The sequence below is a fragment of the Gobio gobio genome (assembly GCF_949357685.1).
Source record: "Gobio gobio genome assembly, chromosome: 15".
Classification (NCBI taxonomy): domain Eukaryota; kingdom Metazoa; phylum Chordata; class Actinopteri; order Cypriniformes; family Gobionidae; genus Gobio; species Gobio gobio.
The window spans coordinates 25,155,122-25,174,697 of record NC_137108.1 but is presented as its reverse complement, the minus strand read 5'-3'; the positions used below and the strand labels follow the sequence as shown (position 1 = coordinate 25,174,697).

The 19,576-nt window shown below is 39.6% G+C and overlaps 1 protein-coding gene across 4 annotated transcripts in view; it reads left to right on the top strand.

Annotated features, from left to right (window-relative positions):
* Positions 1-19,576, top strand: part of ddr1 (discoidin domain receptor tyrosine kinase 1) — a 56,465-nt gene that overhangs the window by 23,817 nt on the left and 13,072 nt on the right. For all 4 annotated transcript variants that reach the window (XM_079837623.1, XM_079837622.1, XM_079837625.1 and 1 more), the window contains exons 2-9: positions 3,902-4,054; positions 10,036-10,138; positions 12,619-12,847; positions 12,932-13,079; positions 13,194-13,296; positions 15,171-15,357; positions 18,166-18,415; positions 19,201-19,314. In XM_079837623.1, the coding sequence (XP_079693749.1) occupies positions 3,958-4,054; positions 10,036-10,138; positions 12,619-12,847; positions 12,932-13,079; positions 13,194-13,296; positions 15,171-15,357; positions 18,166-18,415; positions 19,201-19,314 (1,231 nt within the window). In that variant the 5' untranslated portion in view covers positions 3,902-3,957. The remainder of the gene's footprint in view (positions 1-3,901; positions 4,055-10,035; positions 10,139-12,618; positions 12,848-12,931; positions 13,080-13,193; positions 13,297-15,170; positions 15,358-18,165; positions 18,416-19,200; positions 19,315-19,576) is intronic.

Here is a 19,576-nt window from a genome sequence, read left to right as displayed (position 1 = left end):
TTTTCACTGGCCACAATTCTGCTGCTTGGAAATTACATTTTAAATTATTAAAGTTGAATTTGGCATGCTTGAATTACTAGATTTTGAGTCATTTTACTTGATTTAGAAGATTTAAAACCCTTTCAAACTTTCAATGCAGAGTGACCACCCAAATCAAGATTACATTGTATATCAGCTGGTATGCAGGTTGGCAAGGGGTGGGCAATATGGCTAATATGAGAAATTGAATATAGGCTAGATAAAAGAACAAAGAAGCAAATTACAAAAACAATAATACATTTCTTTAAAAAAATATACAGATACAGTAGGTTTATTTAATATGTATACATTTATTTAACACCTGTAGTTGTTTGATTAACATTAATGACAGACAGGTATTCATTTGGGCTGCTGAATGCATGGACGTTGTAACGAGTAGGAATATAGTGTCGTCCCTTTAAGAGTGCGCGCTCCCTGTTGAGAATGCGTATCAATAGTACAAGTGTGCAGTGTCGTGGAATGTATACGCTACGCAGTTTTTCGCATGCATATGATACGCACTTTATGGCGTGTATATGACACGCTCTTGGGTAGGATAATGGACATTGCAGGACATCGCAGACGACTTTATTTTTATCAGCACTTCCATCAGGCTACGTAAATGTTCCAATCAATGATCCAGGCAGCGCGTTCTCGTCTCCCTCCTTCATTTTACAGCTCGGGGTCAAAGTCCAATACAGAATGGATTAATCTGCGTAATTTTTTTGAATGCGTTATTTTGACAGCACTAGATAATATATATGCTGCAGAAATGCGTATATATATGCGTATATATGCCACATATAGGCAAAATTGAAGTGCATATACAGGCCATATAGGTCTCCTGTATCGCTTCTTTATATCCACATATAAGCCCTATACATACAAGATATGTCTCCTATATAGCTCATGGCAGGATCTGGTCATTTTGGAGCTCATATCTCACTTTGGCAACTGTCATACATGATGCCTAGCTCATATTATCTATTATCAATGCAATAACTAAGAACTAAATAAAAAAAAAATTATGCAAGAACTTATGTATGTGCGAACACGTGAAATTGGTATCACATGTAATTGGCATGTTATGGAATTTAACTATGGCAATTAGGTGAGAGGAGATGGAAAGTTATGATGTCTACACGTTTTCCTGAAACATTTACAAGGTCGATTCTTTCTTGTATGAAGATATTGGAAAAGAAGGAAATGTATAACAAAATGGTTTGTGTTTTTTTTTTGTTTTTTTTGTCAAGCCTTTTTTCCCAATTTCAAGTCACTTCCAGATTCACATTACAGCTCATACACATCCACACATAATATGTATATGTGCTTATATGTACATATAATATAGGAAAACGGCCAATTTTATATGTCACATTTATTAAAAACCTATATTAAAACATATATGTTCATATAGATTATTTCCATGTGGGACTGAAAAAATATTGCCCGGCCAAAAGAAAAAGTCGCTGTTTAGATTTAAATAGGCAAATGCTTAATAGTCTATGATTGGATCATTATTGCAGTTATCATTACGTTTCTAGCATGTTATATGTTTGGCAACAGTTCTTCTGACCCTAATTGATGGAGTGTGTAGCTTTTCATTTCTTAAACAACCATGTGTGAAGACACACATCATGGCCATTTTCCTGGATGACAATGTCAAGATTAATCCGGCTCAAATTGTGTAAGAATGGTTGGCAGGGAGCATGAAGAATAATTTTCACACAAATTGGTAGACCTCAAATTCATTGAAAGTCTTTGGAATGTGCTGGAGGAGACGTTACAGGATACTTGATTCTTGCATTGTCAATACAAGATTTTGAACAAAAACTGTTGCACCTCTTGATGGAAACAACATCACAACATTTGTTTCCATTAAGAGGTGCATCGACTTTTGGTCAAGATCTTGTATTGACAATGCAATACCGAATACCTCCTGCAATACCTTATTTTTCACAAGGGTTAGTTGATTATTTATAATAGTCGATATTTAATTTTATTTGATAAGGTCACACAATTGTTTTTAAAGTTTGACTTGAACAATGTAATGTTGCAGTTCATAATAAAGTTACCGGCCAACTGGCGACTATCTCTATTTTCTTTCTTGCCAAAGTCAGTTTTTACTTGCTTTGGCGCTTAAATTTGGACCATATTCTCAGTATTTTGTTTTCTCTCTCTCTCTCTCTCTCTCTCTCTCTCTCTCTCTCTCTCTCTCTCTCAATCTTTTGGATTCGGTTAATTCAAATTGTTGATGGGTTGCTAAGGTTACGCAACAGCAATTGCACTTATTGTCAACAGACGTGAGAGGATTCACAATGCCAACTGTAATAAACTCAACTTACGTTACAATAGCGAATTATTTGGCACACAAACTGATATTTTCCCCGGGTTTTGGAAACACTTGCAGGCTGTGTGTGTTGGCCACCGCCTGTCTCGAGCTCGGGACAGCTGCACTGGCTGCTGTGCTCGCTCGGTCACACACACACACACACACACACACACACACACACACACACACACACACACACACACACACACACACACACACACACACACACACACACACACACACACACACACACACACACACACACACATACACACACACACAGAGTATGTTGAATATGACATGCACACACTAACACACAGTCCATTAAGCTGGGTCTATTACATGCATGCCTCGTCTACACCTCTTTTCCGCACCTCCTTTCAGATTCTCCTGCTCACTTCTACTCTCTTTGTCCTTGTGTCTGCACAGCTGTGCATCAGCTGTCCGTCTCTCTCACAAGACCCCAGAAGCAGCGCTGTCACTCCGCACGGGGACAGCTGCCACCTCATACACACACTCACAGAGTCCCCTCATTCCATGGATTTGTGGGACACGCCGCTGTGTAAAACACATATAAACACAAATCACATTCAGAGAGAGCATGTTGTTATGTGGATGAAATAACTGTAATGCCAGATGATGCTGGAATACTAGCATGGGTGATGTGTGAAAAAACTGTAACCTAAGCGCATATTACTGTTAAAAATATTGGAGGAGGTAAGATTTTTTTTTAAAAAAGACTTATGCTCAGGCATTTATTTAATCAAAAATACAGCAAAAACAGCAATATTGTGAAATAATATTAAAATTTAAAATAACTTTTCTAGTTCAATATATTTTGAAATGTAATTTATTCATGTGATGGCAAAGCTGAATTTTCAGCATCATTACTCCAGTCTTCAGTGTCACATGATCCTTCAGAAATCATTATAATATGCTGATTTGGCGCTCAAAAAATATTTCATTTTATAAACAATGTTGAAAATAGTTGTGCTGATTAATATTTTGTGGAAGCGTGGTTTTTTTAGGGGGGAGAGACAGTTTGAATTATTTCTCCTATATAGGATTTGTCAGTTAAAAACTTTTGTTTGGTTTTTAAATGTCTTAAAAGAACCTTAACCTGCAAACACAAATCCCATATCCACAGAGAAGGGATGATGTCAATGGAAAAGATGGCGTGCTGTGTAATTTCTTTTTCTACATGTGGCTTTTGGATTGACAGTATGTTGTGTTTGGGAGAGTTTCTAAGCCTTGATGGACCACCAGTGTAAATGAAGTGATATCAACTGATTTCATCAAGTGTAGAACAGTGGAGATTCCCCTCATTAAATGCTATGACATCATAACTGAGATCAAATTTCACCCCCAAATCAAATGGACAAACATTTAATAGTAATACCAGCGCATTTCCACCAAAAGAGAACGAAATAAAAAAAAGAAAAGTAAAAAACACTGCTCAGAATGATGCACATTTTACAGCAAGGTATCCCTATTAATAACTTATATTAATTTAAAATAAAGTAATGTAATCATTTTCTCTCTTTTCCTCAGGTATGTCTGTTGAAGATAGTTCAATTCTGGACAGGTAACCAGGTGTCACTGTTGCAATGGCAACACAGATGCTGCCGTTGTTGCCTGCCCTCCTCACTGTCCTCCTTGTTTCCTGGACAGCGGCCCAGGATTTGGATTGGCATTTTGACACTGGTAAGGATGCTCTTAGTTGTCATACTTCACAGCTAATTTGAGAAACACCCATTCTCAGTTTATTAAACTGGTTTTGTGGTCAGACCTTGAGGATGTGTGGGTCCTCACAAAGTCCTAAAGTCAGATTTTCTTTAAAGGGTTAGTTCACCCAAAAATGAAAATTCTGTCATTAATTACTCACCCTCATGTCGTTGGACACCCGTAAGACCACATATTCGGAACACAAATGAAGATATTTTAGTTGAAAGCTGATGCTGAGAAAGGCTTCAGATAGGCCTCCATTGGCATTCAGTACATTGACACTTCCAAGATCCATGAAAGGCACTTAAAACGTCGTTACAAAGTCTATCTCACCACAGTGGCTCTACAATAATCATACAATGCGACGACAATAGTTTTTGTGCGCAAAAAAAAATCAAAATAACACCTTTATCCAACTTGTTCTCGACTTCCGTGTATGCCTCCACGACGCATGCGCGAGAATATGACGCAGATCCGGCGTTCGGACATATGACCCAGAAGCGATTTGTTTACGAGCAGAGGAAGACGCGCGTGTCTAAGCTGTTGGATTCTACATTGATCGTGCTTTAGGTCTCGGCGTAGTGCTCAAAATGGGGCTTAAGTGTGTATTTCATCGATTCCCGAACACCGGCGCTACGTCATATTCTCGCGCATGCGTCGTGGAGGCACACACGGAAGTCGAGAACAAGTTGGAAAAAGGTGTTATTTTGATTTTTTTTTGCGCACAAAAACTATTGTCGTCGCATTGTATGATTATTGTAGAGCCACTGTGGTGAGATAGACTTTGTAACAACGTTTTAAGTGCCTTTCATGGATCTTGGAAGTGTCAATGTACTGAATGCCAATGGAGGCCTGTCTGAAGCCTTTCTCAGCATCAGCTTTCAACTAAAATATCTTCATTTGTGTTCCGAATATGAACGGAGGTCTTACGGGTGTCCAACGACATGAGGGTGAGTAATTAATGACAGAATTTTCATTTTTGGGTGAACTAACCCTTTAATCAGTCTTGACTCTTGTGTTTTTATACTCCTCTAGTCCACAGTCTTCCTCTTTTCTCTTTGTTGGGGTTTCTAGTGTGTTTTTAATGCCTGTGAAATATTTCTGTGGTCATTAAAAGCCATTATATTCAAGCCCAGTCTCTGAATGAAGGCTTTGGATCCATGTGTATGGGCTGCAGTGTTTTTCTCCATGACCAGTTACTGATAGTTAATCATGTAATAAGCTGGAACGTCTGCATGCACAGCTTGCCAGAGACCAAGAGAGAGGAGGGGTGAGGCGAGGAGAGATAGTGGGGGGAATTCACTAAAATGTAATTAACACTGATAGACTATTTTGTTTTTGCACACACTACGTATGCACCGTTATAATTGAGCTGAGTATACTAGGCACAATGTTTTGGTACGATGTCAGTTAAGCTAGAGCATTTAAAAATTACATTTTAAAAAGACATTACTGTTTTATTCCAACTGAAAGGGCATGCAAACACACTTTCTGTTTGCGACATTTTGAAGGCAGATTCACTAATTACATTTTTGAATTAATGTGACTATGTGCCAAATACACTTTATTGCCAAATACACACTATTGCCAACATTTTTGGTACTCCTGCCTTTAGATGCAAATGAACTTGAATGACATCCCGTTATTAATCCCTAGGGTTTAATATGGAGTTGGCCCACCCTTTGCACCTATAACAGCTTCAACTCTTCTGGGAAGGCTTTCCACAAGGTTTAGTGAGTTTAGAGTGTGTTTATGGGAATTTTTTCTTCACTTGTGAGGTCAGGCACTGATGTTGGACGAGAAGGCCTGGCTCGCAGTCTCCGCTCTAATTCATCCCAAAGGTGTTCTATCGGGTTGAGATCAGGACTCTGTGCAGGCCAGTCAAGTTCCTCCAACCAAACTCGCTCATCCATGTCTTTATGGACCTTGCTTTGTGCACTGGTGCGCAGTCATGTTGGAACAGGAAGGGGCCATTCTCAAACTGTTCCCACAAAGTTGGGAGCATGAAATTGTCCAAAATGTCTTGGTATGCGGAAGCATTAAGCGTTCCTTTCACTGGAACTAAGGGGCCAAGCCCAACCCTTGAAAAACAACCCCACACCAAAATCCCCCCCTTGACCAAACTTCACACTTGGCAGTACTTGCAGTCAGGCAAGTACCGTTCTCCTGGCAACCGCCAAAACCAGAGTCATCCATCGGATTGCCAGACAAAGAAGCGTGATTCGTCACTCCAGAGAACACGTCCCCTCTGCTCTATAGTCCAGTGGCGGTGTGCTTTACACCACTGCATCAGACGCTTTGCATTGCACTTGGTGATGTAAGGCTTGGATGCAGTTGCTCGGCCATGGAAGCCCATTCCATGAAGCTCTCTATCCACTGTTGAGTTAATCTGAAAGCAACACAAAGTTTGGAGTTCTGTAGCTATTGACTCTTACAGCTTCAATAACGGCCTTCAGCTCTTCTGCATTGTTCGGTCTCATGTCTCTCATCTTTCTCTTGGCAATGGCTCATAGATTCTCTATGGGGTTCAGGTCAGGCAAGTTTGCTGGCCAATCAAGTACAGTAATCCCATTGAACCAGGTTTTGCTACTTTTTGGCAGTGTGGGCAGGTGCCAAGTCCTGCTGGAAAATGAAGTCAGCATCTCCATGCTTCCTTCAGCAGACAAGCTTTATGAAGTGCTCTAAAATGTCCTGGTAGACGGCTGCATTGACTCTGAACTTAATAAGGCACAATGGACCAACACCAGCCGGTGACATGGCTCCCCAAACCAACACAGACTGTGGAAACTTCACACTGGACTTCAAGCATCTTAGACTGTGTGCCTCTCCATTCTTCCTCCAGACTCTGGGACCTAGGTTTCCAAATGAGATGCAAAATTTGCTCTCATCAGAAGAGATGAATGGACCACTGAGCAACAGACCAGTTCTTTATTTCTTTGGCCCAGGAAAAAGACACTTCTGACGACATTTGAAACCCATGTCCAGGATCCGTCTGTGTGTGGTGGCTCTTGATGCAGTAACTCCAGCCTCAGTCCACTCTTTGTGAAGCTCCCCCACACATTTGAATGGCCTTTTCCTGACAATCCTCTCCAGGCTGCGGCCATCCCTGAAGCTTGATCAACATGATCAACAAGTGTTGCTCTAATCTCATCAGAGATGGCTCTCCTCCCTTATCTTCTTTGCCCTCATCCTCTTCCAATTCTTCGTCTTTAAATTTGTCCTCATTGTTGTCTTCTGTCTCTCCCTCCTACTCTTCTTGCTCTCTGTCCGTTGTTAGCATCCACTGTTCAAAACAGGTAATCTGACCTTTGACCTATTTATAGGCCTAAACTACAGTAAAGCAGTGATTGGTAAGTGATCAGTTAAGCAATTAGTGTTTGCACATGTGAGGAGTGTGTGACCTGGTGGATAAGTGTAGCATTTTGATTGGTTGTGTTTGGAAAAGGAAAGCAAGTCACTTCCTGTTAGATTTTTGTGTTTTAGGTAGAGAATTGTGTGTAACGTTTTGAAAAAAGTCAAAAGCTGAGAAATAGCTTATGGTTTTGGAGATTTGGTGTGTAGTTTTACACTTTGAGTGAGGGGTTTCAAAAATCGTGTGACATAAACAGATTTTGTGTGTAACAGACTCCCTGCTTTAGTGAATTTGCCACAGTGCAACTATTGATTTTAGTGAGAACAATGTGTTTCCTCAGAAGAGAGAGAGAGAGATGAACGTGGAGGTGCAAATAGATCAGGAGCAGAAAATGACTGTATTTGTGCCACAGAGGCTGGTCATTGTTGAAACTAGAGAGCATCTGCTTATAATCTTAAATGACTGTAAAACGCAGCTCTCATCTGCTCTGTATTAGCTGGAGATTGTGTGAGAGACAGACTAAGAGTCATGGAGAGAGAAAGAGAGAGTTTGGAAGAGAGAAAGCATTTTATTGGCAGCAGGTTGATGATGTAATGAAACAGGCACCTGTCCATAGTGTGTGTATGTGTGGGAGCAAGCGAGAGAGAGAGAGAGGGTCTCGCTGGCTGGGCAGGGTTTGTTTTCCAGCCTTTGCATTCTTATCTCATGACTCACTTTACAGCAACTGAGTACGTCCCCCCCAAAACCTCACCCATCACCCCCAGCTTCAGCACACACACTGACAGGCACACCCTCTGAACTGACACACAGGCAGGACTGACATGTGATACGTGCGGATGATTTCAACACTGTGTTTGTGCCAGAATTTTTCTCTACTGTCCTCATTTCATCTCTTTATTTCTTTTTTCTGCTCCTTGCACTACATCTGTGAGACATTGCTGAAGCAATTTCAACAATGCAGCAATGCTGCTTTGGTATTTTTGTGAGAATTTGACATTGTGCCTTGTATGGGTCTTCATTTACCTATTACTTTAAGGAAAATGCCCCAAGGAAAAATCTGATAAAAAAGTTAGCATGTTAAAACAAGTTTTGCACACTGAAATTCCTAGTGAAGCCTGCATTTTATTAGTAAATGTTGGACAAAGACCACGGGCAACTTTACGGGCAATTTATTTATAAATCAAACCCAGATTGAACATTTAATAAAAGAAAAGTTATTTGTACTTTTTTTCTCATGACATATCGGCCATACATGGGACACTGTCATTCATAAAAATGAAATGCATTTTGTAAAAACCATGGAAACTCTAGAGACAAGGGAACAACTGTTTGGATACATTTATAGACAGAAAACGAATTATTGTACAGTAATACAGCATTTTCTCCATCATACAATATGTTTGAAAATGAATTGCATGCCATTTGGCAACACAAGCCATCCATCATTTATAAATATGATATTCTAATATTGATCTAGCTTACTGTAGTGTGCAACAAGCGTCTCATAGTAGCCGCCGAGTAAACGCACAAATTAAAGTTAAAACTTGACCGGAAGAAGCGGAAACGGCGACTGTGGCATGATAAAAGTCGAGTTGTGTATCGCGCTCGTCTCCCACTAGCAATTGCTAATCGTTCATCTCCCACAGCACTCGGCCCTGCTCTGCTTCATACTAAAGTCATATTAATAATCTCATCCATCAACAGGATTTCTGCCCGTGTCGTCTCCCGATTCCTGAAAAACTACATATTGTGCCTTTAAAAAGGAACTGAATTGTTAACTACAATTAATTTAATTTAAATGTCTTAATCCATTAACTTAGAGTTTTTAAACCTTTTGATGAATTTTTTTTTTTTTTTTTCAAATTTCTAGTTGGATCCTCAAGCATTTTGAAATCCCCAGTTTGAAAACTTCTCAGCTCTGACATAATTGGTTGATTGATTGATTGATTATTTGCCTTTTTCTTTAGTTAATCAGGGTAGGATTTTTGGTGTGGTTTAGTCTAATAATTATTATCTTTATAAATAATAAGAATAGGAGTGTATGGCATTTTCATCATTAGGTAAAAAAGACATCAGTTTTATTTTAGTATTATTTATAGAATGGGGAGGGTTGGGGAAAGACCCGTCGATCTACCCCAGAAAAATCATCGACAAGAAAATTCATGAGCAGTCTCTCGCAAATGGCAAGAGATGGCCCATAGAATCACCAAGCGTCAGATACGACTGGAATGGTTAATGAATGAATGAATATACTATTGTAGAATTTCATATTTTGAAATGCAATTTATTTTTTAGATTTTTTTTGTCATTTCATTATGTTCTTTTTAAATTATTTATATTTTGAAATGCAATTTTTATATCAGTTTTAGTATTTTTAGCACTTTAATTTAAACCTTGTTTTCTTTAAGTTAGTTTGCAACATTTTTCATCTAATATTTAGATTTAATCATTTTTCAATTAACAAAAAGTTTCAGTTAACAATAACAACACTGGTCAGAATAAGCGTTCTGTCACAATCCTGACTCTTCATGATGCATTTGTTTCTGAAGTATGTTTCGGAGAGAGTGTTGTCAGATCCTATCTGAAATGTTTCTTGTGTATCACACAGCTAAATGTCGCTACGCTCTGGGGATGGAAGATGGCACCATACCCGATTCTGACATCACCGCATCCAGCGCCTGGTCCGACTCAACCGAGGCTAAACATGGCAGGTGAGCACGAGCACATGCTTTCATTTCACACATCTTTTGCCCGTTGCATGCATAATAAAATATTCTCACTCTCATTTTGTGTTTGTGTGATTTGTGGTTGGTTGTTTGTGTTCATGGGCTCTGTGAGGCTCATGAGAGGACGTGATTAGGTTACATGAGATGTCAGTAATGGAGCGTATCCTGATATAGAGCATTAGGTAATGACATTACAGCACTGTCTGTCTGGACCAGACTCACAAGCTGCTGAATACAGGCCAGACACACACACACACACACACACAGTAGCAGATGCAACACACACACACACACACACGTTGGGATTCCATGTTTTATGGGGACATTCCATAGACATAATGATTTTTATACTGTTCAAACTGCATATTCTATCACCTAAACCTAAACCTACTAATCACAGAAAACTTTCAGGATTTTTACATTTTCAAAAAAATATGATTTATAAGCTGTTTTCCTCATGGGGACCAAAATGTCCCCACAAGGATTTCAGACATTGCCATATTTGTGGGGGCAATTTGTCCCCATAATGTACGGTTTACCTGAACAGGCTGAACCACACACACAAACACACACAACAAACAAAAAAAGCAGACCTAAAAACAAGCTCTGAGGTTAGCATCACCATCCCATCCTGACACAAACAGAAGTGTGTGTGCGCGCGCCAGGGGTTTCTGTCTTTTGGCAACACACAGATCATGTGGTTGTTATTAAGTCCACATTCTGTGTAAGACAGCAGGGGGATTTTGAACAGAGGGGAGAGGAGCTTACAGGGAAAAATGAGGCAAGGGAAAGGGGGCATATAGCCTTAGACGGAGAAGGGGAATAAAGGGGAAAGAGGGAGGTTTATAGGAATGATGGGGTGCTGAGAGGTGCTGAAGATGGGATTTATGATGGGGTACAGTGCTTTAGGGGTGTGTGCGGGTAATTTTTGTATATTTGGGAGGGGTCTCACACACATGACTTCTCAGAGAAACAGCTGTGTGACAGCATACTGAAGAAATACAGTGAGATAAAGCCAGAATGAAGAGAGGCTGCAACTAACAAGCATGGATGAATTGTATTCATTTGTTGATTATTCCTTCAATTAATTAATTTCACAATTTAAAAAATGTTATTCCACATGTAGTGAACATTTTTAACAGGTGTTAACAGTTCATAAGTAAATAAGTACTTTTATTTCTGGAAGCCCACTTTTGCACTCTACTGTATTTGAAGTGAAAAACAACCCAACACCCAGTTTTAAAGCTGTATTACTGTGTTTTAAAACACATGAAATTAACAAAGTATTAACAATATTACAGAAAAACAAACTCTGTTAACTGGAATGTTCTGCATGAACAAACCTTTTGCAATTTTGTTGCACTTGCGACTTCTGAAATTGGGTCTGGAACAACACTGATAATTTTACATGACAGTATTTTAACTAAATAGCCAAAATTGTCCACACACTGAAAAACATACAATTAGACCAAAGCAATGGTCTATCAAAATATATCTTTAATTAAACATTTGCCAAATGAAAAAGTGCATTGAAGAAAGCATGGGCTGAAACGCCTGCTCACTTTTCACTTATTTACACTTTTTTCACTTGGTAAATGTTAAATTAAAGATCTATTTTGATAGACCTTTGCTTTGGTCTAATTGTATGTTTTTCAGTATGTTGACAATTCTGGCTATTTACTTGACTACTGTTTTGTTCTATGCACCTGAGAACAGACTGGTTATTCCTTCTTTTTTGAGCGCAAACAATATCCTTTTTGTTACATGACCGTATTGTGACAGTCTCTTCTCCAAGTGTCCTATTCTTGGCCAGAAGAACATTTCAAAGTGAACTAGACTTCATTATGCTTTTGAAAGGGTCTGTGAGACTGATGCTTGTGTCTTAATGGCTCTGAGGTCATGGTGAAGATTCAAGGGTGAATCTGAAATGTCTCAGACTGGTCTCAGTTTCTCGATCTCAGCTGTGTCCCAATGATGTCTCAGTGAGGTGACAATATCCACACTTCACTGGAATATCTTATTTCAGGTGCATTTCTCTTTGTGTTTGAGTGTTTATTGTCTCGTCTGCTTGTCATCAGTGTCCTGTCACCTATATGATAGCAGTAGCTGAATGCAGAGACATTCAGTGTTGTTCCTTCTTCTAAGGTTAGTCAGTACTGGTACTGAGCCAGTGGATCACTCAGGCTATTATACACGTCTGTGAGTGAAGAAACTGTGCTAGAGAGAGAGAGAGAGAGAGAGAGAGTGTGTGTGTGTGTGTGACCATGAGATTTACCCATTTAAAATGTATGAAATGTATTTGTACATTTTTAATTCACATATATAACCTACATACATTTTAAATAAAAGTGCCGGAAAGTAATTAGGGAAACAAAGTAGTAATAGGACATGCCACACATCTACCATTCACATGAGCACCAAGGCTCTAACATGTACATAAAGTTTGTGTTTGTCTTCTGTCCCAGATTGAGTAATGGAGAGGGGGACGGGGCGTGGTGCCCGGCTGGTCCGGTGTTTCCCAGCGGCTCAGAGTACCTGCAGGTGGACCTGCACAAGCTTTATTTCCTGTCTCTGGTGGGCACACAGGGACGCCACGCAGATGGGCTGGGGAGGGAGTTTGCACGTAGTTACCGGCTGCGTTACTCCCGTGATGGACGACACTGGATGACATGGAAGGACCGCTGGGGACAGGAGGTTTCTAACCCTTAAATTAACTAGCATAACAAATTTAGATGTTTTGTATGTTACAGTTCTTCTATGTCTTTTTGTGTGTCTCAGGTGGTAACAGGGAACGAGAACACATACGATGTGGTCCTGAAGGACCTGGGACCGCCCATCATAGCACGCATGGTCCGCTTCTACCCACTGGCGGACCGTGTGATGAGCGTGTGTTTAAGAGTTGAACTCTATGGTTGTGTCTGGAAAGGTGAGTCCCACACATCATCCTGATCACACACACTCGTCTACATTACATTCACTGCTGGCATGTTCTGCAATGGAATGGTGTTTACCATTGAGTGATGTGCTTCTTCTCTGTTAGATGAACTGAAGGCATACATCGCTCCTGTGGGTCATGTGATGAACCTGTCAGGCTCGCCTGTCTACCTTAATGACTCCACCTATGATGGCAGTAAAGAGGCAGGGTAATGCACGCACAACTTTTTTCTTCAAATGTATTTTTTTTTTTAAGAATGTCATTTCATGCTAGTTTTCAATGCCTGCATGAAAATGCTACATGTGTCCCAGCAAGCAATTTTGTGTTTAAAAGACCTCTAATAGCCGTCTAAACACAGTCCTGACGTCTAGGCTAAAAAAGGGCACAATTTGGGCTGTCAAACCAAAGAAATTAAACCAAACACCTTGTAATCACTGTTGACTTTGCTTACATGATGGGATATTATTCGCAAGTTATTTTGGGAAAAATGACAAGTAACCAAATTCAAGGTTATTTTGGTTAGAACGGGGCTACTCATAGCCAGACTATATCGAGCCCATAGTTAAGGGATTAGTTCACTTTTAAATAAACTTTTGCTGATAATTTACTTACCCCCATGTCATCCAAGATGTCCATGTCTTTCTTTCTTCAGTCGAAAATAAATTAAGGTTTTTGATTAAAACATTCCAGGATTTTTCTTCATATAATGGACTTCAATGGGCTCAAAACATTTCCAGGTCCAAATGACAGTTTCAGTGCAGCTTAAAAGGGCTTTAAACAATACCAGACGAAGAATAAGGGTCTGCACTGAAACTGTCATTTGGACCTTGAACCGTTTGGTGCCCATTGAAATCCATTATATGGAGAAAAATCCTGGAATGTTTTCATCAAAAACCTTAATTTCTTTTCGACTGAAGAAAGAAAGACATGGACATCTTGGATGACATAAGGGTGTGTAAATTATCAGCAAAAGTTTATTTAAAAGTGAACTAATCCTTTAACTGAGATGGTGAAATAACTGCTATTGCTTGCTTGGGTGCTACACATATTGGTATCTAAAATTATGTAGAACCCAAAAATCAGATAGCATTTTAAAGGTGCAGTAAGCAATTTCTGAGAATAGCTTTCGCAAGTGGATCGGACTGAGCGCCACAACACATTTGTAGCAGTAAGGGGTGTATACACTCATGATGGGGAGGAGTGAGCGAGAGGGAGATTTGAAGAAGGACTGTAGAAAGAGAGATAGCTGAGAGACATTACAAAAAAGAAAAGATCAGAGGAATATCACTGGAAAAAGAAGGGTTATGATCAGGCAAGAGCTTTAGGACTTGTGTTAATATTATAAAAGCTTTCTAGCGCTGGAGAGGATAGATTGTTTCTGCTGGTTACACTGGTTTTGCTGTTTCACAAAACTAAGATATGCGTTTGTTGTAGTGTTAGCTATAGTAACAGAATACTGGACAATTTTGAAATCATTTTAAATATGCTGGATGTGTTTAATTCGATGTATAACGAGTCATTCGTTTGAAAAGTGGTTAGACTACACTGGTTGCTTGTATGTTTTTGATTTGCTAAAAAGTACCAGCTCAGAGTTGTTCGGAATCAAGACTACACAATCTTAGAACTGTAGAAGAATGCACATTTGCAGAACCGATAATGAAACAAGACATTTGATTCAAATATTGTAAAGAACACCACGCAAAAAGAACCGTTTCTCTGTTCCCAACCCTAGTTTCATGCTGTGTGTCAGAAACAAGCAATTGAGAACATGCTGAGTTAACCTTCTCAAATCTCACCTGGTCCTGTCGTACTTCATTTTCTGTGATGTATGTTAGTCCAGACCCCTTTCTCATGTATGTATGTGTATCTGTCAGGTGAGGTTGACGGATATTGTGTAGAAACATTCCCAGATGTGTTTTAATGGAGCAGAAATGTTTGCAATAGCTAAGCTAACGTTTGACACTAGCCAGATGTGTGTATGCATGTGAAATTCCAACATGTATGCAAGTACATGCATCTGTGTGTATGTGTGTGCACATGCCTAATGACTTCACATCTGTAACGTCTCTCTCTTCTCCGTAGGGTGATGTTCGGAGGATTGGGCCAGTTGTGTGATGGTGTTTTAGGTGGAAATGATTTCATGGAGAGTAAAGAGCTGAGAGTGTGGCCAGGATATGATTATATGGGCTGGAATCGAGATTCCTTGGGCCAGCCCACTGTTGACATTGAGTTTCACTTTGAGAAAACGCGGGTCTTTCACACTATGCAGGTTAGTATGAATGCAAACAGCCCAAAATATGTTTAGTCACACTTAAAATGTCTTGATGACATTGCTTTAGATACAAAAAATAATAGCAGGTGGTAAACTAATGAGACTAGACCTTTTTCTCAGAAGTCATTTTACTTTTAAATAATGACAGGTCTCAAGATGTTTAGTCAAGACATTCATATGTTTTTGCATACATGTTTTAAGTGTTTAAAAATGTTTTAAATACATTTCAGGAATTTCTCATGACTTTCCAAACCTGTATGACTTTCTTTCTTCTGCGGAACACAAAAGAACGGTATTCGTTCGTGCAATGAAAGTCAGTGGGGTCCAAAATAACAATGGACTCAATCACTGACACTGGACAAAACAAACATTTGTCAAAATATCTTCTTTTGTGTTCCGCAGAAGAAAGAAAGTCATACAGATTTGGAACGGCATGAGGGTGAGTAAATGATCTGCTGTTCATCAACTCAAATGAACTTCCCACTATGCTAGATGGCAAAAGCTATCCCAGAATGCATCTCAGTCAGTTAGTGGGGAAGTATTGAAGCTCTGCCTCAGTAAATCTGCCCAGTAAATCACCCTCAGGAGTCTGTCATTATCATTCAACCCTTTAATGAACATTTGATTTGTTTTTATTTGTCTTTTCGCCTGTGGCTTTGCATTTGTGGCTGTGTGTGATTCTGAGAGGCATCCGAGTGTTGTTTTTTTTTCAATTTGCGGCACCGTAATTATTTCTGTTATGTGTTTGTTTTGTGTATTGTCAGTTTTTAAGGGTCTTTCTGGCCAGGAATGCTGATTTGTTTTTTACCACTTCTGACTTTTTCCTCTCTCGAGAGGGCATTCTCTTCATTCCTTTATCTCTGACATAACACAATTCATAAGCGCCATCATCATCCCATGTTGCCTTTTTTTGTTCCTGCGGCTTCCCACAGTTTCCAAAACTTCCTCTCATACTCGCTCGCTTCCTTTAAATCTCGCAGCAGATTCCCAAAAGAGACATGAGAAATAGGACCAGAGGCTCCATTAAAACATTTCTCATAACAACAAGCACTTGTTCACGTGCCTTTGTGAGATGATTTATGTCGCTTCCCTCTGCTCGCTCTCCCAGACTTTTGTTTAGAGTATTTCCGGCTGTATTCCTGCAGTTTTAGAATACCGCCAGCCTCACCGGCAGTTTTCCTCTACAAATCATCTCCCCCCATTGGTTCAGGAACTCCAATGCAAAGTTTACCACACACTGAAGAAAATGGTGTAGGATTTACTTTTAAACAGTTTTCATTCAGAATTTGCCAGTAAATTTCACAAATAAGTACAAAGAAATGGCAAGAAACACATTGAATCAAACATGAAATTATGGAGTAGAAAGAAAAAGTGTAAAGCATACTCCAGTTATCTTTGTTTTATTTACAACTTTGAAAAATATGTTTTACAGTGCAGTCCACCAAAGGACTTACTTGTGAATTGTTTGTGTGTGTGTGTGTGTGTGTGTGTGTGTGTGTGTGTGTGTGTGTGTGTGTGTGTGTGTGTGTGTGTGTGTGTGTGTGTGTGTGTGTGTGTGTGTGTGTGTGTGTGTGTGTGTGTGTGTGTGTGTGTGTGTGTGTGTGTGTGTGTGTGTGTGTGTGTGTGTGTGTGTGTACCTACTTAACCATATTTTGGGAACATATTTGTACCCAGAATTCTGCAAAATCTGATAAAATCTCCAAAAACCTCCCTTTTGGGGATGCCCTCATTTGTAAAACAGGTATAAAAAAAGTATTTTTTAAAAATGTAAAAATGCAGAACATTTTCTATGATGGGTAGGTATAGGGTGTTAGGGTTAGGTTATAAAATGTACAATTATCTGTATAAAAACAATAGAAGTCTATGCAATGTCTCCATTTAGATAGCTAAGTTACAGTCCTGGTTAACCCTATATTATGGCGACAAATCCGATATCTGAAATCCTTGCCCTTGTGGGGAAATTTTTTGGTCCCCATGAGGAAAACAGTTTATAAGTCATACACAATGATGTTTTTTGAAAATCTAAAACTGATGAATTTTTTTTTGTGATGGATAGGTTTAGGGCCAGGGTTAGGGTTAGGATTGGGGGGTAGAATATACAGTTTGTACAGTATAAAAATCATTATGTCTATGGAAAGTCCCCATAAAACATGAACTGTGTGTGTGTGGTCCAGGTAAACCCTATGTTATGAGGACAAAATGTCCCCACAAAGATGGTGATATCCAAAATCCTTAGTCAGACTAAATTATGTTTTGAAAATGTAAAAATGCTGAAAGTTTTCTGTGATGGGTAGGTTTAGGGGATAGAATATACTGTTTGTACATTATGAAAATCATTATGTCTATGGAGAGTCCCCATAAAACATGAACTGTTTGTGTGTGTGTGTGTGTGTGTGTGTGTGTGTGTGTGTGTGTGTGTGTGTGTGTGTGTGTGTGTGTGTGTGTGTGTGTGTGTGTGCGTGTGATGTATGAGGTGTCGCCATGATAGCTTCGGCTACACTTTAACCTCCGCTGTTGTACTGGTTTGTTTTGAAACATGTTTTGTGTGTCAGTGAGCGTTTGCACACATGTGCGCAGTTAGACGTTGACCTAACAGCACCATTAATGTCTAACCTGTCACATTATATATGTTCTTGCCCTCAACCTTTCATTCCCTCCCTGTTTCTTTTCTTTTTCTCCTCTTCTCCCATTTGTGGAGTAATGACTCCCTAATGCCCTTTATTTCCACTTTTCCTTATTTTTGTTCCCAGCAGTCTTGTAGTGTCTTATTGCAGATTGTCGTTTTTTTAAATGTCTCTGTTTCAGGTGCACAGTAATAACAGACACACTCAAGATGTGCGGGTGTTCAGCGAGGTGGTGTGTGAGTTTAAGGCCAGCCTGTTGAGCCCGTGGGCAGAGCCTGCGCTCAGCCTACAAGTGCCGCTCTCCGACCTTCACGACCCTTCGTCCCGCACCATCTCACTGCCACTCGGAGGACAACCAGCCCAGATTCTCCGCTGCCGCTTTGCTTTCAGTGATCGTTGGCTCCTCATCAGCGAGATAAGCTTCTACTCGAGTATGAACACACACCTGACCTCTAGCAGCAATGTACATTGGCTTATTACCATTAAAGTAAACAAAAACAGCTGCTTCTTCCATGTATATTAATACTAATTTATACATTACTATGAAACATATTGTCTGTTTATAATAAAAATATAGATTTTCTTTTAAAGTGAGAAGTAGGAAATCGTTCTATTATATAGTTTGACAGTCATTATATAAAAATATTTGACCACAGTGAGATGCGATTTGACCAATCAGTTTTTCATAGTCATGTAGAAACCCTGCTAATTTGAGGTCTAAGCAGGTCTAGTATGTCTCCCAGCAGTTCACCACTCAAAATCCAGCTGAGACCAGCAAAAAACAACTTGTGGTTTTCAGCAGAAAATGAATGGAATTTATGATCTTTTGCCACAAAGCAAATATTCCCACATCATTCGAAACATAAAACGTGTCGACTGCTTTTGTTTTGTACTCATCCTCATGGGCTTCTTTTTCTGACCTGCATGTTAATGAAATTTAGCTGAAGTGTGCCAAAGTAACTAAGTACTGACATCTTAGTGACACTTCAGTGTGTGACCTTGAGTTCTGATTGGTTGGTTAGTAGCATCCCAAATATGAGCAGAATATAAGCATTACAATAAGCCTCGAACAACAACAATTTTGGGAGAAGAAAGTGAGACTTTGTGCTCACACTTGTTGGGTTTGTAGATAAGATTGAGGGCCTAAATGATGAATATTCATGCTTCATCAGAGATAAAGCCTTCTTATCTAATTCTTTCTCTGTCTTGTCTCAAGTGCCGTTTGAGGATGGATCTGTCCTTCCTCCTCTCCCTTCCTCCAGCCCTCGTCCTGTCAATGCCACTTCTCCTCCCACCCCTAGCTCTGAAAACGGAACCAGCAGCCCCACCGGTGAGTCGGACGCATGTCAACCTCACCGCAGTATGAGTGTGTATGCAACGCACTGCTGTGTGACGTTTTGCATTTTAGTATTTAGTACTAGAAGACGTTTTATTGTTAGTAATGTAACAGAAGAATTTAATGTTTTCAGTTCATTAATGATTCTCCTAACAATCCTTTTATTTTTAAGGCTGTACCCCACCCCAATAATTGGTCCAAAATACATAGTAAAAGTAATGGTACTTCAAATATTTTAATATTTTCGTGTTATACA